At 39.2% G+C, this 26,636-nt stretch overlaps 1 protein-coding gene across 1 annotated transcript; it reads left to right on the top strand.

Annotated features, from left to right (window-relative positions):
• The first annotated feature begins 563 nt into the window (after nucleotides 1-563).
• LOC149947810 (uncharacterized) lies at nucleotides 564-24,610 on the top strand. The gene is made up of 23 exons (XM_090170972.1): nucleotides 564-646; nucleotides 14,128-14,204; nucleotides 14,284-14,440; nucleotides 14,509-14,858; nucleotides 18,617-18,743; nucleotides 18,814-19,028; nucleotides 19,093-19,310; nucleotides 19,377-19,707; nucleotides 19,766-19,920; nucleotides 19,993-20,555; nucleotides 20,620-20,789; nucleotides 20,853-20,961; nucleotides 21,024-21,088; nucleotides 21,163-21,270; nucleotides 21,346-21,487; nucleotides 21,552-22,381; nucleotides 22,578-22,709; nucleotides 22,787-23,083; nucleotides 23,142-23,424; nucleotides 23,493-23,662; nucleotides 23,749-23,857; nucleotides 23,927-24,077; nucleotides 24,134-24,610. The coding sequence occupies exons 1-23, from the start codon at nucleotides 564-566 to the stop codon at nucleotides 24,302-24,304; spliced, it is 5,013 nt and encodes a 1,670-aa protein (XP_090027098.1). The 3' UTR covers nucleotides 24,305-24,610.
• The last annotated feature ends 2,026 nt before the right edge of the window (nucleotides 24,611-26,636 follow it).

Genomic DNA, 26,636 nt, shown 5'->3' with positions numbered 1-26,636 from the left:
GACGAAATGATATAAGTATATAAGAGTTGCATTTTTTGCCCCTATACGTCCAAGATATTGAACGGAAAGAAGAGGATTTTGCGAATGGTACTCCGGTGCCTGGACCCTGACCCAAATCCTATTCAGGTTTCGTCCACTCACCCGCGGATTGACCCGTTCTTATCCCACCGCCATCGATATTTAACAATATTGAAAACATTAAGTCCTCACGCGTTGAAAAAAAACGTGTATAGTCTTGCGAATGTCTCGAAATGTTTGGACGTTCTCGTTTGAAGCGTAGGGCTTAAACTCTTTTCATTATCCCCGGTTTCTCCGTCCTCTTTTAAATGAGAAGGAGAAATTTCTATCATTTGTTAAACAGTTTGGAATATGTGTTAGCACTTTGTCCCTAATGGTTGACTATTGGCAGTTCGAGCACGAAGTTTCCACGAGGTACTCCCCGAGGGGTTCGCGTGACCAGCGAGCCTTTCAAAACGTCGGATTCAAGCGTCGATGCTCTATAATTTCGGCGTTTTGTAATATTTATTTAAATATATTCCCATTTTAAAAAGGCAGATGGGGTCATGATCGACTTATTAAAGAAAAAGCTCAGCCAATGCGCAATCGACGAGAATTATTGCGTCAAAGCTAGTCAATGGGATACAAGGTAATATGGCGCCTTCCACGATATCAGGAATATCAATACGAAATATCATCGACGATAATAATAGTAATAAACACGATAGTGAGTTTATCGCTCATTAATGTAAACATTTCAGTGTTGTTGAAAATATCAAACATAATAATTTTCCTTTCTAAGCGAAGTCATACGCGCGTCTCAATTTTGGTATTTTTCTCAATTAACTATAAAGGGAAGAATTTAAAACCTTTCAAGATCAATACAGGAAAAACCTGGAATAAATTGTAAATTTGGAAAACGAAACTCAATTTTTTCACAGTATTTCTTCCGTTCCTACACAAAACTCATTTTATTGTAAGACATCGATTTTTTTCACAAACTGTATAAAAGTATGAAAATTGGAAGCTTTATGCGAAATTTACCTTAGTTAATTAACGTTAGTAATCGAATATTTCGTAAAATTTTACGAAAAATTGCATTTTTCTGAGTTATTTATATATAAGGGAAACATTTAGGGGTCTTTGGTGGAACCATGAAGGGTGAAACGAACTTACGAAGCCTTAGGTTTTTGACTATGAAAAAATCGATCTACAACATTTCTTGGTACCCATGGCGAGTTTCTTTGGGACCCTCGACATCCCCCTTGTGACACAACACGCATGGGCCCCTGTAGGCTTCACCCTAGTTACCCTTTGGATAATACGGCACTGGGTGTTCGGACATATGGACGCCATGGTATCCGGTGTATAGGGTGAAATCGGCTGATTTCAAATATTTCATTAAAATCAGGTCTCCGATTTGTACATGTATAATATATTTTGCGATGTACAAAGTTAAAATTACACTGCCTAATAGGGATATTTTTATTTATAAACCATATTTTGAAAGCAGACGCGTGTGCCCCCCCCCCCCTGTAAAATAGTTTCTTACGCGCCCCATTTTTCCCTTTATACTTTCAAAATTATATTAAATTCATAAACTTTACATGTAAATTGCAACTTCATAACGTAAAAATGCTAGCAAAATAATTAAAAAGAAAAAGAAAAGCCCTGCCTTGTCGCGAGTAAGCGCGCGCCTAGCGGTATTTATTCGATGTATGGTAATATTGTTTAAAAAGATGGTTTTTAAAAAAGAGACCGTTAATAACGGAAAATCTGTTGAGATTGAGAGCGGTCAAAGCAAGGACCATTTTTAGTTAGCTGTCCCAGCAAAGGGACCCAATTGTATCGCGAAGTATTGTGTAGACAATAGTCAAGATATTGAAGTGTTATTTAATTTTAAATTCATCGTTTCCTCAATTCACGGTTATTAGTCAAGTTCTCAGACGTTTTTCAGTCGGCGTCCGAGAATATATTTAGCTCTCACAAATATTCCAACCGTACCATCGAACCACCTCTCGAGAATAATCTTTACCCCCCCCCCGGAACCAAAGTCCTGGCTATGCTACTGCTAGAAACTTACTGTAATTACATTTATCACCAACTCTAGTTATCCGCGGGGTAAACACTTTTGTAAAAATCGTAGGTAATCATGGTAAACACTTAAGCAAGTCACTTAATTGGATTCGCCGAAAAACTGTAAGTACTCGGTGAAATTCGGTAATCAGGTGTTAAAATTTTAAACCAGTGACTATACCATCAAAAAAACTTCCAAAAGGTATTAATTATTAGGCACACCCAAGTGTGTGTACACTAAAATGTGCTAACCATAATATACTCGTATTACTCATTGACGTTTTCAGTCTAATACCTGACGGCAATTTTTTTTTTCAAAAATTTGTGAATTACGGAAATATATAATTCAACCGTTAATCGTTTTGATAAATGCAAAGAGTTTTGACAATCCGTACAATTTTTTGACCATAATTAGAATGCAATTTTAAACACGTTTTCCACCGATATAGGTAAGTTAATGATATTACCGGAATATATTATTAGTATTCAAAATCCACGCCTGTAACGTTTTGAGAATAACTGCACCCGAAAGGCTAAATACCGGTCTGGGCAAGATGCGCGGGTTCTTAACAAAGCTTTATTAATTTATATTAATTGCGCTTTCCACGATAGCATTTCGGAGCTGTTGGCTCTGAAGCAATGCCACCGCGAAGAGCGGCTAATTAAACACTTTAAAGCGAATATTGCTCAATACGTCCCATAAATGAGAAAATGCGGCTGACTTGATGAGGACTAGTTTGAGAGATAGTTGAAGGACAAATTCGTCTCATTCATCAACTGTTCGTTTTGTTTCGGCCGCCGCGAAAGGTACGCGCCAAGATAAAGATTTTATGTAATTACCATAAAAAAACAGCGAAAATGAACTGTTTTCATGGCTGCGATATCAAATGCAGGTGGTACCGGGGTCTTTTTAATCGATAAAGTATCCGTCGATATAAAACTTAACCAATACACCCCCCGCAATTTACGATAAAAACGGTATAGAAATTAAAATGCCTCATTTTCTTTTGATTTTCAGTCTTCGATTGGGTTCCAATGTTAAGGTTTGCTACCGCGTCCTTGACCAAATATTGCATCTGACCACTAACCGTACACTAGCGCCCTCATTTCTTCCTTCTTTTCAATTACACGATTTTTTAACGAAATTTAGGCCTAATGCGAAGAATCGTGGTTTGCCTCTTTCCGATTTATTTCTTGCATAATTAGTCATCGAGTTATTGTTTCATAACGGCCTGAGCGCGTCTTCAACGCCAGAACCGTATAAACTAATAACCTAGATTTTAACTAAAATCTTGAGACTTCAAGGGTCAACTTCAGATTTTTACATCATCCTCAAAGTTCTTTATCGGATGCAACTATTGAAATCGATCACAAACGCGTGTACGATTTAAAAAGGTGGATTAAATCATGCTTAATTTAGGATGTCGAAAAATCGTAATGTGCCACTCGCCACCTTAGTCAAAAACCAATATGGGGCAAACTAATCTATTCAACCTGATATCCGATGCTCCAGTAAAAATGTGGTTTAAGAGGTAATCAATATTTAAATAAACAGAGTGCAGAATTTCGAGCGTAAGCGTTACTTAATCCATTCGAACGGTGACGTTGCCAAATTGTGTGAATATTTAATAAATAAATGAAACCGAAAAATGGGACCGAAACAAACGACTGTCCGGCCAGCAAATATCGCATTATAATTTCGAAAATCAATGTCACGTTCGATTTCAAAGTAAAAAGACTCTTTTTAACGAGGCCAATGTATCTCAATTTAATAATAAAAAGGGAACAAAACCCGGAAATTGGAAGCGTGTGATTTCTATAGCACCCATGCGAATCTTTCTCTATAGAGGTCGCGCTGTCTTGTTATTTATTTTTCGAGAACGTCTTGGGAGCTGGCCCCCTTCTTTTAAATGGTTTCGCGTCGGCAGCGGTGGGCCACTCTCTCTGAAAGAAAGTGTTGACGAGAGTGAAGACACGTTAGTAATAGCGAAGGGGTAGGTACGAGTAATTGTCTTCTGGTAAACAATGTACTCATTGTCCACCGCAGCCTGGCCAGTCTTTTCGACCAGTTTTATAACGATGTTCTAGTTCCGTAGCTGGGTCGGAAAGTTAACGATAAAGTCATTGAATATTCCCGCTTCGTTTCAAAAGACAGCGAAATACAATACCCCGGCTTCGTTAGCCACAGACCTCCCCTTCGGACCAAGAAAAAACACGCACACCTCCGATATTCATTAGGATTTTTTTCACAAAATGTTTTCTCGGATGATTTTGCATATTACTCTTTCTTCTGTCCGTGCGCGGCCGGAATTTAATTGTTACTTCGTGGTTGTCCCATCATTTATTATTTAATGATGCAGGTCTGTTTCAAATGATCCAAATATTTCAGGACTAGTTAGAAGCTCGGTTTGGTGAAGGTTTATAGGGGCAAAACCGTGTTTCTTTGACGCGTTCGAACTTCGTAATTTGCCGAGTTTTTAGTTACTTGTTACGTCTCGTTTACATCGGAGCCATTCTTTAAACTACCATTAATGTTATTTTTTTGTACTTAGCTGTCATATTTTGGTTATTCGACGTTAAATTAAATAGCCTTTTGTTAACCGTTTCTTCACGGTGACCGCCTTAAAGTCGACCCGCCGATTGGCTGCTAATGCTCGTCTTAACCTCGGTCTGTCGTACCAACGCGTCTAAAAATCTAGCCAGACCACCGTACTAAAAAACGTAAGAGCGACTATTTTCATCTCAATCACGCGAGGCGGTAGTTTCTTAGCAATTGAAATGAAAGTCCTTCGAAAAATGTTTATCAACGCGGCAAATTAAGGCCCTACAACCGTTCTCCGAGCTCGTACTAAGTTAGCTTATACTAAAACATTATCTAACAAATTTTGCACACTACACTTGAATGGTATGAAACCGAAAGTTCTCAAAATCTTTATCACTTTAAAGAAAGAGTTAGAGCCGGGAGTAGTGGCTCACTCCTGTAATCCCAGGCGTCCGGGAGGCAGAGTTTGTGGATGGCCGTGTGAGGCCTACCACCAATCCCCCAACGGGTGGTCGGAATACTTCCGCCACGGGTGTCCCCACCCCTGTCCCCACGTATCCCCCCGTTGGCGTGGCCGTTACACATATCTCGCCCTGATTAATCAGTTATTGTGTGCTGGTGTCTAAGGCCTTGGGTCGACACCGATGTGTGGATGTCAAAAAAAAAAAAAAAAGAAAGAGTTAGACTTCTTATAGAACTACGCGCAACATATGCTAGAAGTTTGATAGGGTTAAGTGTGCGCAAGAGCCGTACCTAGTCCAAATGGCTCCCTGGGCAAAAAAAAACAAAAATTTTAATTTTTCGATTTTGCACCCCTAATATTTTGGCGCCCTGGGCCACTGCCCCGCTCGCCCTACCCAAGGGACGGCTACTGCAACATTGTGTATATGAAATACATCCGTAAGAAACGCGTAATCTCTATCGAGGCATCTTGTTTCAAGTCTTTTAAAATTCAGGTGCCAAGTTTGTCTTTCGGAGAAAGCAAGCGACTTATTGGTTCACGATATTCGTGAGTGTTGTAATTCCGATGCACCCGTTGCCCAATATTATATTTTATATACTCGCTTTCGAATACGCCGCGTGAATATGACCGCTCGCGCTTGCGTTTTTCTTTGTGGATGAAACGTCTTCCTTCTAGACACTATAAAAGGCTACCGTAGAGAATATACTTCAAGGATTAGCCCTTTGGCTATGGGACATTTTGGGCCGTACTTTCAACCAAACCGTTTTCGTTGAGCATTTTGCTCGCGAACGGCTAACATTATCCGTTCGTGCTTTTCATCCGATAAATTAAAAAAAAAGCCTAGATCCTTTCACTTCGAACGCTGAAGCCATCAAATTTATCGCGCGGCCCTGTTTTCAGGGCGATACAAAGAGTTCCGATAATTAGGTGGGTATTTCGCTTTCACTCAAATTCCTTTTTTCATCATTCGATTCGAGTGGGGGTTGCCGCGTCGTTTGGAATTACAAATGAATTTAAATTGGATCGCGCAAGATATTAACGGGACGAAAAGTTAAAATTCGTGTTGAAGAAAGACGTTCGTGAACTGGGTCTCCCTCATCAATTTCAGGATAGATTTTATCCGCGTAAATTAGGCTCTCGACGCGTTTGAACTTTGGCGATATGAAATTCATTGACCACTGGGATCTTCCGAGTGTACGCGCAATGATTTATCGTTAAAGGGAATATAACCTCAGGCATTTGGTGTGGAACACCAACGTTTGCAGCTCTGGCCGCTCTTGCCTTTGGCTTTAAAAATGTTTGGTGCCACTCTACAGGGAAATTCGGAAAATTTAAGGGGTCTTTCATAAAGATTGCTTTGCAGGTTATATTCCCTTTAAATAACAAGATATTTATATGATTTATAATATACGTATTAGAATTCCCCGATCAATTTTCAAATATTTTGTAACGCGATTATTCAAAGTACAGCTGCAAATAGTGATTGAATTGTTGCGGACTGAAATTGCGGAATATGTTTTTTCCATTCCAGATCCATCTTTGATCGAAGTAATGTGAATCACGAGTAATTTGAACGTTCCTTCGAACACAGTTTAATAAAATACGCGGATCTATAATCCATTTTTGTATTTATATAATCTATACTAAGTTAGTTTCAACCGTGTAAAGGTAGTTACGCGAGCGAGTAACGAGTGACTTTGGCAATCGTTTTCGTTTACATCATTGGCGTTATTTTGCAGGAGACAACTTTCAAGCACGTCCTAATAATACTAATATTATTTAGTTGCCTATCATTTCAGATTTAGATTGTACGAAATCACGATTAGATTGTGCATAAACAGAAAAAAGGAACTGAAATTGTGCAAAATAATGTCAGATACGCGAAACACGCGATTGGCCCACATTTTAATGACGAGTTAGCTCCATTGATTTAATTAGCATTAATACGTTGTTTACCCGCCACTTTTCTCTTTTCTCAGTCGCCTTCCCAAGAAGATGAAAGTGTTTTGAAATAGATAAATCACAAAGAGAGCGGCAGTCGGTCGGTCGGCGCGGTCCGTTTTTGGTGGAAATGGGAACAAATCTTCGTGCCACCTTTTCTCATCTTCACTTAAATTTGTTCAAATCTACATAATGGCGTTTCTACCTGGCCGGAATTCATTATGGCGGTAACTTAATGCTTTTTCGCCAAAAAATTAGCTAGAAACATCAAGTGCACCTGGGTACAACGTCATTTATGACTTCATCGGCGCTTCTCCGCCCAGAATCTCAGAAAAGGGGACGAGCTAGCGTTTTCTTTCGAAAATGGGGCAGTCCGAGAGCCCCTCCCCGTATCTTCCACTATACAAATGTTTAGTGGGGCTCCTACCCTATGTCATCCACTGAGGTTGACACTTGAAGGTAATGTCAACAACACACAATCAAATACAAATCAAATAAAATGACATAATGCCCAAAAAGATAAACCGAGCTGGAGGCTAAGTTATTAATATTGTGACGACCGCCAGGTAGAGCCGAAGAAGGGCGCACCAATGGGAGAAGAGCGCGGGTTACATAAAACGAGACGGGAAGGAAGACAATCGCTTTTGAAAATTGCCCATCTTCTTCCGCCGCGAGTCTCCCCCTTTTCTCCACCCGCCCCCCCCCCCCCGCTTTTTTTTTGGAGGAATATTTCTTTATAAAGCTTGTTCTCTTCCTAGTTTAGTTTGAAAAACTCCCTTTCCTTATGCTACAGCGGAGTCGCGCCAAGAAGAGAGAAACCTTTATTTTCTTTTTCGTATTCCGAGAGTCATCAGCGTATTCCGGACATACTTGATTTTTCGGGAACCGTGGGCTAACCTGTTCTTTCTCGTTGAGCGCTCTTTGAAGGTTTCAGAATCAAGAGTCACCTCGCAGTCAGAAGATGTTCCGGATGAACCCTCCGTTTTCTCCAGCGACGCCGCGCGCTTGAATCGCGTATATTCAAATCACTCAATTTTTATATTTTCATATAACAGTTAATTTTTTCCCGTTTACGAAAAATAATAATAAACACTATATTTAAACGCTTATTTTGTGCGGATTATTGTGGGTTTTTTTCTGTAAAGACTGGCATAATACTATTTCGAATGGAAATCAGGTATTTATATCTACGTTCCTATTATATTTAATATTGATATAAATGAAATTAAAACGGAATTTAATTAAGAGTCAATCGCTGTAAAAAAATTAAAATTATTTTTATTATTAATTTAATATTAACATAATCCAAATTCGTAAATAGTTTACTTTAAATTTACTTTAATTCCGAGACAATTTTTTTATTTTTTATTAAATCTTAAAAGAGGTTCTTTCCAAATTGCTGATAATGTTAAAACGGGTCGTGTGACATGAGAGTTATTTTTTGGGAAAAGATGAATTGATGGCCATTGTTTAACTCGAGAGGAGCGTTTGACCCACTAACCCGTGGGCCGCCGGGATGCAATCATTACGTCCATTTCAAATATTAGTTTGAAAATAACTTTATTTCAATAGATAACATCTTTGCCAAATTTTTATACTTATTTTGTTGCTTTTCAAATTCCGTTTTTCAAATTCCGTTTTGTAAATGGACGAGATGAAACTTTCATTATCCCTGAATAGAAATAAATTAATTCTTGCTTCAAATGAAAAGCGCCATTTGATTTTTGATAATGTCGTGGTCATCGCGGACTGTTAGCTTGAAATCAGCGTTTCATCTTAAGCAAAAGGATATTAGAAGACGCTATAAATTAAAATTTTTCTTTCAACTAAATTATTTATCAGTCAATAATTATGAAATTTAGAAAATCGTTTATTCAATTATTTTAACGAGAGTGTGAGATAAAAATAATGAATTGTAATATCGAGAATGGATTGATCTATACGTTAGGGGTAATTATTTTGTTGATACGATTTTTAGCGTTGTTACCTTTCACTCTCGAAAAGTAAATTCCTCCCCCCTAAACAAATCAGCCTGGATTCTCATTGGTTCACTAAACCTACGTCTTCGGACGCGGATGAAGCACACTTTGGTGACGTTTTTCCTTCCACCCTCTCGTGCCTGGGGGGAAAGTAGACCATGATGGCAGCGGATCGTCTGCGCATTGTAATTCTCGTTAAATAAATACATTCTTGGTAATATATAATATAATTATTTACATTGAAATTTTATACATCCCTCGAAAAAGTTGACCATTTAAAAGTTCTAAAATTCGCAGGACATGGGTACTAACTAGCTGGGCTAGCCTATACTGGGTGATTTATATTCTTACGCCCTTGAAGAACGCATCGAGAACGATTGAACGGTACCTTTGCGCATACAGCGTGTATCTCGTTTTCTGTCCGTTTTCTAATAAATGAAAAATGCAAATCTCAAATAATTTTGAAGTGTCGCTCAACACCGTATTTTTATTTTTTTTTAACTCTCGCCTACTTGGATAACAGACCAAAACCATGAAAGATTCCACTAGGAAAATTCCAATCTGAATTTCCTCGAAACAAATCTGTAAAGCTGTGGGCCCACGTAGCGCGCTAACTAAATAAACCCTCTTCTGAAATCACCCGATCAACTTTTCGAAAGATGATTCCTGATATGTTAAAGACAATACGATTCTATACGAAAATTAGTACCGGCTTTAAAGTTATGTATTGTATACTTTCACTCTTGATTTTTAACAAGGAAGTTAGACGTATTTAATCACGAAATCGAGTTTTCTTTTTAATAAGATAATTAATACAGTAATCGAATACGCGTTTTCTTTAATAATAATAACGGTTATTATTGCAAAACAATCTTCTATATTTGTCCTATAACGGGAACGAAAAGTACGCGGATGTTGAGAAGATTTTTTTTAAAAGATGAATTTGCATGAAAACATGCAACGGATATTTATAGAAAATGGTTGTCGTAAGGTTTAAAAATAAAGTATTTTTTCTCGAAGGTATATAAGAATTTTCGGAAGATGCGTAATTACCTCTGTTCGCTCTTCAAAGCCCGTTGAGATGGGGGGGGGGCGCAAGATGAGAGTGATTGTTGGAGATTCAATAGCAGATATTCGAAGAATCTTCCTGGATTCGCCAAACGGGTTGCCCCTTAGCGTTAAGATACCTTTACATAAGGTAAAGATAGAGTCGCGTTAGTTTTACAATATATCAAAGATAAAGTTAATAGGTACTTCGTTTCAAATAATATATACTACAAAATATTGTCAACGACATTATACCATATACAAGTTATAATGAAATATAAAATAATTCGGATATATTATAATATAATATTATATTAATTTACATTATATTACATATTATAGATGAAAATTTATCAAATTATCTATAACTTACAATTTTAAATGTAAAGTTAAATGAAATAAATTAAAAGATACTTTTACGGTTTTAAAATTCCTCCGAAACGTTGGATTTTTAAATAAATAAATTGTGAATTTTAAAACCGTTTTAAGTCTCTTTTAATTTAGTTTTTTCACAATGTGCTTCTCTTCACTTCTAGATTAAATGAAACTGAGTGCTACATTATTTATGATAATTTTTGTAGTGATTTTGTAAGAAAATTTAAATAAAACTACTACTAAAAAATTTTAATGCTAAAAATAATTAGAGGTCGGGGATGGTTAATCATTATCCATGATTAAATTGATTTCTTTCGAGGGGAAATGTAAACAAAGAAACTTACCGGTTATTATTTCGGAAAATGATTAAAAAACATGTATTATTCGTAAAATTTGAGCTTTTTATCGAAAAAATCGTCGTTTTCCGATTAATTTTACAAATTTATCAAATAATTAATCGGATAATACAGAAATATAAATTACTTGATCAAAACGTTTTACGAATAATTTTGAGAGCTTTATCTATTGAATAAAAGTTAACCATCCCTAACCTCTAAAAATAATATGAAGTAATATTTTAATTATCCGTCGATAACATGTTATAAGAATAGTAAAAAAAATAGGGATTAGTAGGCATTCAAAATAGCCAAGCATTATCAGCTACAAATCGTAGGGATTTTTAATGTTCCTTTTGTAAAGTAATATGAAATTCCCAATGCGGCATTGCGCGACTCACCTCTCGGAGTCACCAATTAGAGATTCTCAAGTTCCGCGTTTTTTGGTTGTAGATAATCACATTACGACGGTATAATGGTATTGCAGGAATAGCAGTCTGGGTAGGAGCCCATATAGTTATAGGTGTGGTCGCTAGACAACGACACCCAAATGTCATAACGCCTACATTTTCTTTTTTCTCTTCACGTTCACCCGTCACACTCCGCCAGGGAAGTACAAACACTGTTAAAAACCTTATTATTATATAATTTCATTTGTGTGTTCCTTGTCGTCTTCTTTTTGAAAACAATTTTTATATAATTTCGTGCGAATCACGAATTAAGATATACACGCAATTGCGTGGTAAGATTCCTGGTTACGGATTTAGACCCGAAAAGAGGCTCAAGGTATGACCCGAGGGGATGGGGGGGGGGTGAGGTAGACGGAGAGGTTACAATGATGAGAGGGAGAGTTTTGGCGTTTATCCCTCCAGTAACTAGTTTGGGATGAAACGCGAACGCTGCTGGTCGAAATGGGTCACCCTTCGCACCACCCCCACTCGGCTCGGGACACCCCATTTCTTTGTTTCGCCTGTTTGCGATATTATATTAATGATGTAACGGCTGACGAAGGACCACGGTTTGAAAGCTCCCGAAAAATGTTAATAAAAACATTTTTATATCCATGAAGTATCAGCTCCTTTGATATCTATTTATTTTTAAAATTTAAATTTACCATGGATCGGAATTTTAACATTTATAATAATATCACTTTTTTACGCTTTTCGTTGACAAACTTGGTTCGTTTATGATGTCAGCTAGAAAAATCACCGTGGATAAGAAGAGTTTGCGTAAATTCTTCCACTTTGAGTCTTAAGCGATGCCGCTATAACTGAATAATTGTGGATTTTGATTTTTTCCGAAAAATTGTATATCATAAGAGCGAAATCGTAACTTGACAATATAACCCCCGAATATTAAGTGAAAAACGTATACTGATATGGATAATTATAAGTACTGACTTTATCCATTCCGGCTCTGGACTTTCCCCTAAAGTGTTCATCCCGTTAATTAATAATTCGCGAGCTGGTGTCTCTTTTTTCTCGATAAACTAGTTTTCGTTTAACGGCGAGCGAACGACCTTAGCCTAATTTAGAAACCGACTCGAATATAAATTCGAGAGTTCGTTTTGTATAGCTCGTATATGTAAATTTTAGGGTGAGACCCGTAATCCGTCTCGGGTAATATAGCCTCTATTATTTGTTAAAACGAATCTTTATTTTAATTAACGCGATGCCGTATAAAAAGCGCATTACGGTAAAGGTTAATTAGCCTAATCGAAGCGCATCATAAAACTCAAAAGGCGATTTAAATACCAGTAATTTGAAAAGATTTTTTTCCACTCCCCCTTTGTCGAATGTCCTTGACGTGTTTCTAAGGATGGAGAGGGTGCTATTTTGTCCAATAGGACCGGCAATTCGTCGTCCTTCACCCTTTTTTATACATTCCAATCGTCGTTTTTCCCACTTGCCCAAAAAATCATCAGCGTTAGCCGGTTCTAGTTGTGTACGATACTCTGCGTAATTCCCATTAAATTATACTATTACATAGCTGTATTTTATAATATAACTGTGTCATCGCAAATTTCAAATATTAGTCTTAGGTCGAATTCAAGTAAAATATGACCTAACATTAGATAGGTGAAGCCAGCCCTCTTGAATACGTGACGGGGACACCAGTAAGAGTATAACTATATTGGGTAGAACAAAGCTTCGTATACACTAACAAGCTACAAGTTTATCGTTCATGCTTTCGAGGGCTGGCTTCACCTGTCTATTTGAGAAATTTTATTTGATCGTGTGACACTTGTCTTGCTCGCTAATATTACTAGAATTTAAATATATTCCAGATTTCCTTCCGAAACAGCTCAAATACCCTTCGTGTAGTCAAAGGTTTGGCAGCTTCCAAGGTTCACACTTCTTACTTTTAAGTAAAGTCTTTTGGGCTTGGGTCGGACTCATTTTTACAAAAAAAAAACGTTTAAGGACTCTTCTCTGGCTCTGAATCATGTCCATTTCTAAGATGCTCTCAGCTCAGACTCGAGGTTTTTAGTTTTCGTTTGCCTCGAATATGGCTTACTCTTCATTAATATCATTCGGCTCAACTATAACTATATAATTTAATGAAAACACAAACGGTATCCATTCTGAATCAACCCACATTGAGTTATTACGAAGATGTCCGCAGATATTTAAGAATTGTTTTTAGGATAAATGGTGTTTTTCACACCAAAATATTTAATATTTGAGAGATAAATCTTCACAAACAAACTCCGCTCAGTCTCGTCTTATCAACCAAATTCCTTCACTGAACTCGCACAGAGATCATAAAATTAGGTCTGAAGAAAGTTTAACTTAGCTTAGCTCTTACATTAGGCACTTAAATTTTAAAGACTCACTCTCAAACTCGCGTTTTAGCTAAAATTTTAGATGAATCTAAGCAGCTTTGGTGATAAAGTTTAAAGATCAAGGCAACTTTGCTCAAACTCTCCGTTAGCGACTTCGAAATCCCTGAAACGCCAAAATAATTAAGACCGAAGATTTCGGCACTGAGGGTCATTAGGCTAATCACGCGCGGTATAGGTGAAAATAATTCGCCAGTCCCGAGCTGTTCAAACTATCCTTGCGCAGTCTATTCGCCAGCTAGGAGCAACAAACACAAGGAGAACGCAGCTAGCCTTTAAACACGCTAACGCAGGGGTGCGTACAAATTTCATTTGACGAACTTTTACGCTGAACGTTTTACGGAAAGGGGGAAGACAATTTACGAATTTTCCCCTTCCGACGCCGGCAGCAGGTGCTAAAGCGTCTAACCAATGAAAAATGTACACAAGAGAATACACGACTTTTGACGGGCTGCGTTCTCCTTTTGTGGGGTGCGGTGTTTGTTGCTCCTAGTCGCCAGGAACAGTACTTTTGAACTGTTCGGGCGTAGACTATTGGCTACCGTGAACCGATTCTCGGATCGTTCGGAACTGTCCGAGACTCCGAGCAGTACTTACTCAAAAGCAGGTACCATCAAGAACCTAAGGTTAAGCTCTCTTAATTTTGCCTTCAATAGTTTTTTAGACTACTTAATACGTGCTTTTAGGATTGAAATTCAGACTATTCGTACAACAAGTTCTGAACTGTCCGGGACGTTTTGGTGACGTCATAGCTTGGTACGAATCAGTTGTCTTGAACAGTTCCGGACTTACGAATAGTTTTCACCTATTATTTTCAGTATCTGATTCACCAAAATTTACCAAGTCAATAATGTTTGACCATTAAAATTTATAGTACAATCAACGTAATTTCCAATTAATTTCAATTACAGATACGACATCAAGAAATGGATATTTGCCGTACTGGCTTGTACAATTATTTTCGCCCAGTGTATTTTCGCTGAACAAGTGGTTGACGTGCCAGCATCGTCTAGAATATCAACCGACAATTCCGGAAAGGTATCCCGGGTCGAGCGCGAGCTTAGGATTCATAGGAGACAACTAAGCAACAGAAATGCGCAACACATCTCCCATGCGAACAGGGTGATAGAACCCATTCCAGACCAACCGAGAGTCAACATGCCCAGAATGTCAATGGCCGATATGCAAAGGCTGATTGACGAAGCAGCGGTCATAGTCGACGCGCGACTGAAGAACATCGAACCTAATATTTTTAACAGTGGTAAGAAGTCCGTTCTCAATAGAGAGGGTAGTTTTAATATTTCCTGATAGTGGCTTTTTTTAGTGCACCTATCCCAACCAGCCACTATAGCTGTTACCCATAGCCTTCAAACTTGGAGGGATTGTAGATTCGTATTACCATAAGATAAGCTACATCACTAACAATTTATTCCATTCAGTCTCAGTTAAAGTGTCAATCGAATTTGTCCTTGCTTCCTCGTGAGAGGTAAAACGAATTAATTTCCGGATTTAGCCCCAATTAACAGAAAAAAGTTCTACTAATTCTCGTTTTTATCAATCACTGAAAATTCTTTTTTCTCCGAGTGCGGTTTCGTTCAAACCACTGTATACATGCATATGGCTGAAATTGTTTTTTGTTGAATTACAAGAGTATTTCAAATCTAAATTTCATAACTTAAATCAGTGGCGTCACTAGGGTGTGTGGTGGGAGCGAGCGCTAAAGGATGTCACCCTCACACTTAATTAGTGACCACTTATCACAATAATGTAATTTAATTTTTTTATATAATTTTGTATACTGGTCTGATCATAGAAATCTCATAGGTAACTAGAATGCTGCCGTGTAACTGGCAAATGGGCCAAACGCCGTGGCAGACGATAGCCAGATCTCAGCCAATCAGAGCTCAAAGAGTGGTTCTGCCAAGAATTTAATGTCACCAGAGAGAATGACGTCACCTATCTCCCGCTATAGTAGCGGATCCAAGGAGGATTATTATCCTCCTTGGCGGAACCACTCTACGGCCTCTCATTGGCTGAAGGTTCAAGGCGAACTGGCGTCAAGCTCGGCCGTAGGCGGCAGCATTCTAGTTCTATGGGTCTGATAAGTATTGCGAGGGGGTGATAACATGAGTTACGGCTTTGAGTTTCCATGTTTTATCGCCCTTAGTGTCATTATTGCCGTTTTATTTCCACCACTACAGTGTAGTTTATATTCCTTCGGTGCTGTTGTTTGTACGGACATCGGTGTTATTCCAGTTATTCCGGAAACGAGGTGTATTTTCATTTAACCAAATTCCCACGAAGTAACCTGCCATGTCTTGGTACTGTGGAAGGTTAGATGCTTTGCTTTCGATGTAGAGACACAGTTGATCAATAGATTTTCGGGGCCATTGCTTTGAATCGAATATCTGAATTCAATGGTGTTGTTCTCGAGGCCGGCACTTGACCCCAGAATAAAAGTAACTTCCACTTATGCATACCTGCTGCAAGATTCCATCAACTGAATCTTATTAGTGAAAGTGTTAAATTTTAAATCACGGGCTACGTTCAGTAACGCTCAACGAAATCGCCGTTGAGTAAAATGTTGAGTTAAGCCTTTGCACACACGAGGTAGCCTCTCAAAATTGGCAATAGTAAAAAAATGATTTCAGCAAGATACTACGTCACGTTGAGCAACGTTCTCAACATAAATATTTATTTTGAGTCTTACTGATTACATGATCATAGGTTTCACGTGTCTTGTGACACTTGTCCAGTAGACAGTTTCGTATTTAGACTTTTGGCGCCCATAGGCGAATAAAATATTAGCGCCCCCTTAAACCCATAAAATTACAAAAATGAACCAGTATTAGGCATTGGTGAGATATGTATAGCTTTTAGTTCATTATCCCAACCTAAACTAAGCTTAGAAAAATGAATAGACATGCACTAACAACTTGTAAGTTCAAGTTTTCCAAATAGACTCGCCCGGCTAGTGTACGTGAAAGACCAAAGCTACGGTTAAGCGTCATTTTCTCTCTGCCGTTTATTCAAAATGAGTCATTTTGCTATAGATGATTGTTGTTGATTTCCCCTTCTGCATTTACTCTGGGCGTACGCATACATTGCGCCCTCTTCGTATTCCACAGCAGAAATATAGAGCGCACCATAAACCAAACTAGTAGTGCCTCTAATGGTGTCTATGCATAACATTATTTTTTAGTCCCGGAGAGAGACACAAAAAAATGGTTGCGCCGTAAAACATCCCTTTTTTTTGGGACTCTTAGCTTAGCTTCATTTTGTTCGTAGACAATCAACTTATCAACACTAGAAGCCGTGACCTTGACTCCCGCGATAGGACATGGCTAGTTTTTCCCATTAATAAACGAACGGTTTGATCGTCATCTGACCACCTAGAACGTTTTTCCCTTGAAACATTTTACCACAATTGATTTACAAATATAATAAAAAATGAATGTAGTTTGGAGGAGGAGGGCGGGTAATTTTTTCAGTTAAGGTGAAATAAGATTAAGCATTGCAAGAAATGAAAATAAAGTTTTTATACCTTTGGAAACCTAGCTTGAATATTAGATTTCTTCCGGGCTCCCTACCACAAAAGTGATCGTAATCTTCAATTTAGTCTTCATTTTCCCGGTGGTCAGCGTAATATCTAATTTTATCAAGGGTGGATGGACTAGACTTGGAAGGACTAACCTTCATTCGTCGTATTCTTTACTAATTAACTACATATTTTCATCCTTTCTCTAGCTTGGTATATCCTCCTTCACAGTCGCCCTGACTTCATATGATGAAATTCTGGCCGCGGGCTATTTATGCGTTTCTGATTACCTTTTTCGAAAGCAAGCAAAATGTTCCCACCAGAACTCGGTCGTAATTGCTTAAATACGTAAATGAGTCGTTTATTGTGGTACTTATCTTTGATTTTATAAAACTCTGGGGCGTCTTCCGGGTTAGAATGTTCAGTCTGTCTTGGCCGCTTTAACATAAATAAAGGTTTGTTAACTGGGCAGTGATTTGGGAGGTGAGCCCAATGCATTGTGAATCTGAAGTTCAATTCCGTCCTTCAATATGTTTCCTTGTTTTCTTTGGTGGATGGAGCATGCCGTGCCTGATAACTATATTTTTACACACCATCCGAATTGGGGATTTGTGTATTAGGTTCATGTACCGCGTAGTAATTAAGCCACTGCCGACCTATTGTATATACCTCCCTCGTCTATAACATAATTTCACTATTGTTAGCGTTTAGTGCGTATACGCACTAAGTGAGTAATCAAGAATAAATAACGCTACTTGGAATGAATAACGGCTTTGATTCCCCGCCGTTGTGGTGGAACATAGTATATTAAGGCGAGTGCTAGCTCCTCCTCTCATAAAACCACGTGACTAATGTCCTTTGCTCGGTCGTCTGCTTGCTAATTTGGGTCTTTGGTGGAGTTGATTATAATGTTATAAAGTTCTGATAGAAAAAAATATTAACAAGAAAAAAGTTTAAAAAAAAACAGTTGTTTCGGAAATCAACATATTTTTAGAGAACGGCATATTTAATATTCCCTCCGCGCCGGTTTAAAAACTGTATTGAGTTCATGCAAGGAAAAGACCCAATGGTTTTCACACTTTGTGCCAAGCAATATATAGAATACATGTTTGAAAATCTATAATATCAGGATTACCTCTAATTTGTTGGATGTTATGATAACTCTCATAGGATTTTGATAGCAATTTGCTTCACTCCATGCTTCTAAATCTGAGCTGTTAGGCCTTTGTTCACGATTTGGTGCGTGTTTATGAATGGACACGGTGATTGGGGATGTTATGCTCCTTAATGTACAAGGTGGTGAAACATTTTTCAAAACTTTACTTCGCTAGGGGGCCCCATTCTAGGATGTTGAAGGGGTCATTGGGTGTGTAGAGGCACAGGGTGTATTGCTTTTTTCAGAGGCCATCTGCTCTAAAGACGATCCTGGCAGTGCACCAGGGAAATTTCGTGTACTCAAATACATCTTGATTTCATCTTAGGTGTCGTTCAACAGCAGGGTACTCCAGCCTGGTTCGCAGCCGCGATGGGTAAAACCAAAGTCGCAGCTAAGAACTTTTCTCGACCAGCTTTGATAGCCGAAGAAGCTACCCGTTTGGTGGCTAAAAAGTACGATTTAGTCGAATGTTAATGGTATTCGTATGATATTATTTATTATAGTGTTTTCGTTGCATTTTAGTTTTGGTTTGGGCAAGGAAGAAATTATATTTGGTTTGCCCACGGCCGATATCCGTGGAACTGCACTGTCCCAGATCTGTCCACTGGAAGTCGACTTTCCTTGCCAGCCAGGGAAATATCGCGCCTATAGTGGCTACTGCAACAACGTCCAAAACCCTACTTGGGGAAATGCTAATACAAGATACTTGAGATATTTACCACCTGATTACGCTGACGGTAAGACTTTAGGAATTTCACTTTACACAAAAAAGTCAAATTAGCACAATATTTTTTCTACTAGGTATTAGCGTCCCTAGAGTATCCGTAACCGGAGGAGAATTACCAAGTGGTCGAGAAGTGAGTTTGTCAGTTCACGGAGATTCTGACCGACCTCACCCGCACTTGACTGCCATCTTGGCAATTTTTGGCGAGTTTGTGTCTCATGACATAGCTCATAATGCACAGTCGGCTGGCTTTCACGGTCATAGAATTAAATGTTGCGGAATACCTCAAGACAAAGTAAAAAGCACGCTCCGCTAAACTCGAACTACCACTGGACTTTGTAAGACCATTCTTTCTTCGAAGGTACATCCAGAATGTATGCCCATACGGGTTCCAGAAGATGACCCCGCTTACGGACGCATTGGAATGACATGCATGGAGTATACCCGTTCGTGTACGGCTCCGAGAATAGCTTGTACATTGGGTCCCAGAGAACAGATCAACCAGGTAACGTCCTTTTTGGATGGTTCGGCAATCTACGGGTCCTCCGCGGAGGAAGACAACTTATTGAGAAACTTCCGAGGAGGGCAATTAAAAACGCAAAAGTCCCAGAGCGGCACGGAACTTTTACCAGCAGATGACGATAGCAAGGACTGTAGAGGTGGCAATGGAAGAAAAAAATGTTTCATGGCAGGTATAGTGCAGAGGAAACTTTGAATTCGTAGGAAATGTCTTAATTGACTTCTTATCAGGTGATGTACGAGTTAATGAAAATACCCCATTGATGGTGATGCACACACTTTGGGTGAGGGAGCATAACAGAGTAGCAAAATCATTGTCTAATATTAACCCCCATTGGAAAGACAATGAATTATATGAAGAAGCTAGACGGATTGTTGGGGCTCAAGTATGTTAATATGTCCTTACCACTCTTTATCAGCTCAGGAAATATTCATATTTGAATAACTACAAACGCTAGATTCAACACATAACCTATAACGAACTTTTACCGGCAACACTGGGTCGGGAGCTAATGGACAAATTCGACCTTCAAATTCAGTCGAGTGGTCATTTTATGGGCTACGACATAAACATAAACGCGGGCATATCCAACGCGGTGGGATCCGCCGTTCTGGGTTTCATCTTTTCCATGATGCCGTCGCACTTTGACCTTGTTACTGCCCAAAATGACCAACTTAAGAAGGTAGGCGTCAGGATGATGAGCGAAACGTCATTTCAACCATCCGACCTGTATCAAGGCGACAAATTCGACGAATACGTCATGGGAATGGTCAGCCAGAAGGCCCAATCGAGAGACGAGTTCATCACCAATGAAATGACCAACAACCTCTTCGCCGACCCCAAAACTGGCCTGGGAGCTGACATGGCGGCAATGACAATTCAACAAGGACGCGATCACGGTATTCCGAGCTATATTCAATGGAGAAAATTCTGTCGTTTGGACCCAGTCATTAACAATTTCCGCGATTTGCGAGCGATTATGACGGCTGATAGCGTTGAAAAGCTCAGCAATATTTACAAGTTAGTGACCTATGATCTTTCGAAAACTACCCCGCTATATTTCGAAATTTTCTCATTGTTCCAGGGATGTAGCAGACATAGATTTATTCACGGGAGGTTTGGCAGAGAAACCAATAATCGGGGCCGTTGTGGGTCCCACATTCGGATGTTTACTAGCCAGGCAGTTTCATTACCTCCGTAAAGGAGACCGCTTCTGGTACGAAAACGATATCCCACCGTCTTCTTTCACAAAAGGTAAAGCTTCAGTTTTACACTGAAAGATAGCGTCTAACGGTTCGTTGTTGTCGTCTCTTGCAGAGCAATTGGCCGAGTTGCGCCGATCTACGTTGGCCCGGGTTATTTGCAACAACGCCAACGGAATTCATTTTATGCAACCCTCTACTTTCTTATTATCCGATCCCTTCTTGTGAGCGTTTTATATCTTATAAATAGCCAAGTATTGTTCATAACTAGACTTGCTCGTTTCAGAAACGCGTATCAGTCGTGCGACACTGCCGATATTCCGGAAATAGACCTGTTGAAATGGCAAACTGGTAATAAAATTAAAAATCAATGAATCAAATAATTCGTTTTAATAGGTTTCAATTGAAAACATATTCCTTCGCAGCTTCCCCAGTTTTCAAAGTACCGGACGAAATGTTGGAAGAGTCTATGGTTCGGGCAAAGCGAAGTCTTGCTGAGTTACGACAAATTGAAGAAGAATCGTTTATAAACAGTACGATACTATTTAATTATTTTATTGAAATGGTATTTCGATTGATTTCGATTCACGTTCCGCTTTTGAAAACAGGAATAGGCGTGGCGGATAATAAAAGTCCTCAAGGAACTCATCTCGGTTTCCTTAGACCGAAAAGAATGGCGCGCATCGTTTCCAATCAGTCCATGGTCTTGGAATTAGCGTCTCAAGGATTTGCTGACGTATTTCTCAACCCGTAAGTGCAATGAACTAGTATTAGCAAATAAAAATGGTACCAAAAATCGTCAATGTAAATGTAGGGCATCTAGCAATCACTTCCGACAGAAACGAGACCGAGAAAACAGGAGGCCCCCAAACAATGTTCACGACCTGATGAACGCGCTCCCGAACGTGGATGTCACTGACTTGTTGGATTTACCGAAAGTTCTAGACTGCGACGACCAGGTCCTTCCGTGCGACCACACGTCTCGATTTCGCACGATGACTGGTTGGTGTAACAATCTTAATAACCCGGATTGGGGCAAGAGTATCAGATCATTCAACAGAATTATACCTGCCCACTACGACGACGGAATGACCTCCCCTAGAAACAGAGCGGTATCCGGAAATCCCCTGCCGAGTCCCAGAACTGTATCGACGGCAGTCCATTACGACGTTAGTGTCCCGCACGTACGCTATTCCCTGATGGTCATGCAATGGGGACAATATCTCGACCACGATTTAACCTTTACGCCGATGAATGAGGGTTTTGGAGGTACGGCTCTGAATTGCAAATCGTGCGACTCTACCCGCAACGTACATCCAGAATGCTTGCCCATACCGATACCCAACCAAGACAGTTTCTACCCTGCAACAGATAACAATGGCCAAGCCAAATGCCTGCATTTTGTTAGGTCTATGGCTGGACAGTTAAAATTAGGTCCACGTGAACAGCTGAACCAAGTAACGACCTTTTTAGATTCGTCCAATATCTACGGTTCGGACAATTGCGACGGTAAAGTTTTGCGAGCTTTCGTCGGTGGACGCATGAATTCAACGAGGAATCCCAATAGAGGTACTATGGATCTACTTCCCCAAACAGCTTTTCACAAAGAATGCCGAGCGCCTTCCAGGCTCTGTTTTGAAGCTGGTGAGAATGCGATTTATCACGATGGTTTTAAAGGGCAACGCAATTTTGCTGGGGATAATGTGGTCGTGTACCGTGTATTAAGGGAATGGGGGGAGGGGATTAGAATAACAACATGCTTTCCAACATTTTGCCAGCCAAACTGCATTTCCCTTCAACTCTGAGAAACTACTAAAATGATTCGTTATAATTTTGAAAGGCGACAACAGGGCGAGTGAGCAGCCAGCCTTGGCCGCTATTCATACGGTTTTCCTGAGGGAACACAACCGAGTTGCTGACGGCCTAGCGCGAATAAACTCACACTGGAACGACGAACAACTCTATCAGAATGGTATTATTTATGAAGCTCAATTTAAGATAAATTAGCGTAGTTTCAAATAATTGGAAATACATTTTTTTCGTTTAAAGCCCGGAGAATAGTCTCTGCGATTGAACAACACATATCGTACAAAGAATTTCTCCCTCGTGTTTTGGGTTTGAACTTTTTGAACCGATTTGGCTTGCGACTTGAAACCGAAAACTACCATGACGGATACAACCCCCGATGTAACCCCACCATGCTAAACGAATTTGGATCAGCGGCCTTCCGATTCGGGCACAGCCTGATAAAACCCGTTCTTGAAAGATACGACCGAGGCTACAAACTAATGAACGATCCTCTACTTCTCCGCAAAGGTTTCTTCAACTCCGACATGCTGATGACCGGTAAAGTCGTTTCTACACTCATAAATTGTACTTATTTCTAATAAATGCAACAATTCAGTTCACGCCATCGACCACATAATGCGGGGACTCGTGACGAGCAGCATGGAAACCCTCGACAACACTATCACGCAAGAAGTGACAAATCATTTGTTCGAGGACAGTCGCATTCCCTTCTCGGGGATGGACTTGGCGTCTCTTAACCTTCAAAGAGGAAGGGACCACGGGCTGGCTCCGTACAACGACTACCGACAGGCTTGCAATTTGACGCGCGCGAGAAATTTTGACGACTTGCGTAACGAAATTCCGCAACACTTGGTAGAGAGACTCAAAAATATTTACGAGTAAGTCTTTTAACGAGTCGAGTTAAATTAAATAAATTGTTATACAACATACATTAACGTGATAATAGAAACGTCAACGACATCGACTTATTTACTGGAGGACTAATCGAAACGCCGTTACACGGGGGTCTTGTTGGGCCTACATTCGGCTGTATTTTGGGCATTCAGTTCCAAATGTTACGTAACTGCGATCGATTCTGGTACGAGACGGGAAACCCTCTCGTTCGTTTCACCGAAGGTGAGGATTTAGAAAACTCGGCCATCGTGCCCTAAACAGAGTCTACTAACACGTTAATATCTTGCTCATTTGCATGAACACGACAGCCCAACTGGCGTCTTTACGCAAAGTGTCGCTGGCTAAAGTTCTTTGCGATAATTCGGACACCATTGACACGATACAAAGGCAAGCCATGGACTTACCGGACCCTTTCTTGTGAGTTGGCAAAAAATATAACGTAGCGTCGGATCGATTAAAAACATTTCGCTATTTCTCGCGAACTAGGAATCCCAGAGTAGCTTGCAATAGTCTACCAGGTCTGAATTTCGATCTCTTTAAAGAACGAGTTACTTGTACAGTCGATCGCGTAACTATAGACGTCGGCAACGCCGAGCGAATCTCACCGTGCGTCATGTGCACCTGTACAAAAGAAGGGGTAAATAAGTTGAAAGCGTTAAATTGTATGAAGTATATACACGTTTCTTTTTATAGCCAATTTGCCAATCACTTAAAATCAACAACTGTTTCCATCTGGCGTCTTCATTTTCAAAGGAGGCCATTTTGGCCGATGACGTATGCAAAGTTCAGTGCGCGTTTTCCTTCAGAGCCTTCCCCCAAGTTGACATTAATACCAACAACGTGTTGGGGTTCAGCAACAATTAGAAGAGAATTGTCGAAGCTGTCCGCCACCGCCAAATTATAGACTATTTCTCGACAAAGCGGCCATCGTTCATTTTCGACTAAATCGCCGCGACTCCTCTTACACTAGCAACTTTCGAGTGCTTCACTGCGCTGTCGAGGAGAACGAAACAAGTCACTAAAATTTATTCTCAAAATCTATTTATTTCCTAAAAGCCCTGCCAAAATAATCTTTACGCGATGAAGAGAATTTTTAATACATATCCAACTTGTTTCGCTGGTTTGTCATCTAGGCGTTGGAGACCCTTTTAAAATGACGATCACATAATATTTTATCAGACTCACAATGTTATATTTTTTCGTAAAATACTTTATTTTTTATTGTTCCTACAAACGTAGGTTTTCGAAAAATAAATAAAACCTTTAAAATCGACACGTTGATGTTAATGTATAGTTTAATGGAATGTAATCGGCTTTACTATAGACTAGCATTGTTCCCCCATTTTTGTTGGACACTGCCCAGTATATATTGGAAAACAGATATTTTTCAGTGGTCAGGTACGTAAAGAAATTGATGTTCCCTATATTAACTTTTTGGGCCCTTTATAATGATTTTGCCTCACCTTTTTATGTGTTAAAGATACTAAAATATGGCAATTAATTCTCAAAATTTCAATTTCTACACTCCACTCAAGTAATAAATGTCAGTAAAAAATTTAAAATTTTTGGTCGGCTTTTGGGCTTTTTATAAAATTTCGAGGCCGGCAATGGCATACCTGTCCTACCCCCTGGCACCGCTAATTCACTAATCCTTCTTACTCTTTATATCAAAACACTAAATCTCTACACATGATTGTAGAAACGTATCGGCATTTGAATTTCAGTAGCTTCTCCCCCCCCCCCCAATAAGTGTTTCAATAAAATATCTTCAAGGAAATCGCCAAGAACTAATATATCCAAGAGCCAGGATCTGAAAGTGACTGTTTAATTGGTGCTTGTTGAAGTAACGGAAACCTTTAACCTTTAAACAGAACGTCGTGTTTTTGCTAAGCCTTATTATGTCAAAAAAAGCTACCTGGTTAAAAGGAAACACTTGTTGCATAACGTACAGGTGAAAAGTTTCCTTTATTTCAACCAGCAAAATATTAACAGTAACTTGCAGGTCCTTGTTCTCGGCGATTTCCTTGAAGATGTTTTATTGAAGGGCCTGTTTTCTTTGTAAAACTGATAATGGTTTTAATAGTTTTTGCTTTGGTCACTTGATTAAACGGTTTCGTGCTATTTCGCCCACTGCTTCCTCTTGAAAAGTTTGGTGTAAGGAATTCTCTGTAAGGAAATTGCGGTGTATAAGAAAATTTCGTGTGAAGAAAAAATCTCACGTTTTAAAAATCTCATCAATAAAATTCTTTTTTTTAAACCTCACATGGTTTGAAACGCCTCTCAAATATTTTAAAATATTGTTTAGATCAAATTTATCAGTAATATTTTTCACTAATTGGGTGATACTGACTGAGATAGGTGAAAACAACACAAATGATATCTGGTTATACGTCTCCGATCGCTTTAACCGCAGCGATTTCGAAGACAAGCATGATTCCTTTCAAAGCGAACTGATCAGCTTCAAAGTTCAATCTCTGAGCGTGAGTTCATTTAGTTCATGAGCTATCTTCATATCAATGGTATGCAGCCTCTTATAGCACTAGCCTTTCTGAGATAATATATTTTCCTAGACACCGAACTTTACTTACAGAGAATTTTCCTATACCCTGAACTTTCCTTACAGAGAATTTTCCTATACACAGAACTTTCCTTACAGAGAATTCCTTACACCAAACTTTCCTACACCGAATTTAGCGGCTTCACTATATTAACTTACAGGTTCTGGCTCTCGGAAACATTACTTCTTGGCGATTCCCTTGAAGAGGTTTTATCGGGTTTTATTCAAGGGCCTATTGACGTAGCAGTAGCTTCTCACGTGAGTTATTTTGTGGGGGCACCAAATTTCTTTTGAAAAAATTTATAAGTTTTGATAAAAATATTAGCCTACCTTTTAAAATCCTGAAGCCACAATGAAGTGGTAAGTTTTAGCTAAGTGGCGCATTTACACCTCTTGAGACCCTAGACATTACGTGATTTTTAATTAAACAAATTTATAAGTGTTTTCAAATTAATTAAGTTTTTGCAAAAGGAGCGAATGGTGTAAAACAGAAAGGTTCCCACAGCTGGGTTTTGTTAAGGAACGGAAATTCTAAGATTTGAAAAAGTGATCAGTGCAGATGGAATAACAGCCATGCTGGCAGTGTTGTTTTATGCAGTGTGGATATAATCGGAGGGGAATGCATATAGTTCGTTATCG

This window comes from Leiobunum rupestre, chromosome 4 (assembly GCF_980474605.1).
Source record: "Leiobunum rupestre chromosome 4, qqLeiRupe1.1.hap1, whole genome shotgun sequence".
Taxonomy (NCBI): Eukaryota; Metazoa; Arthropoda; class Arachnida; order Opiliones; family Sclerosomatidae; genus Leiobunum; species Leiobunum rupestre.
Note: the sequence above shows the minus strand (reverse complement) of the source record. Positions and strands in the feature narration are given on the sequence as shown.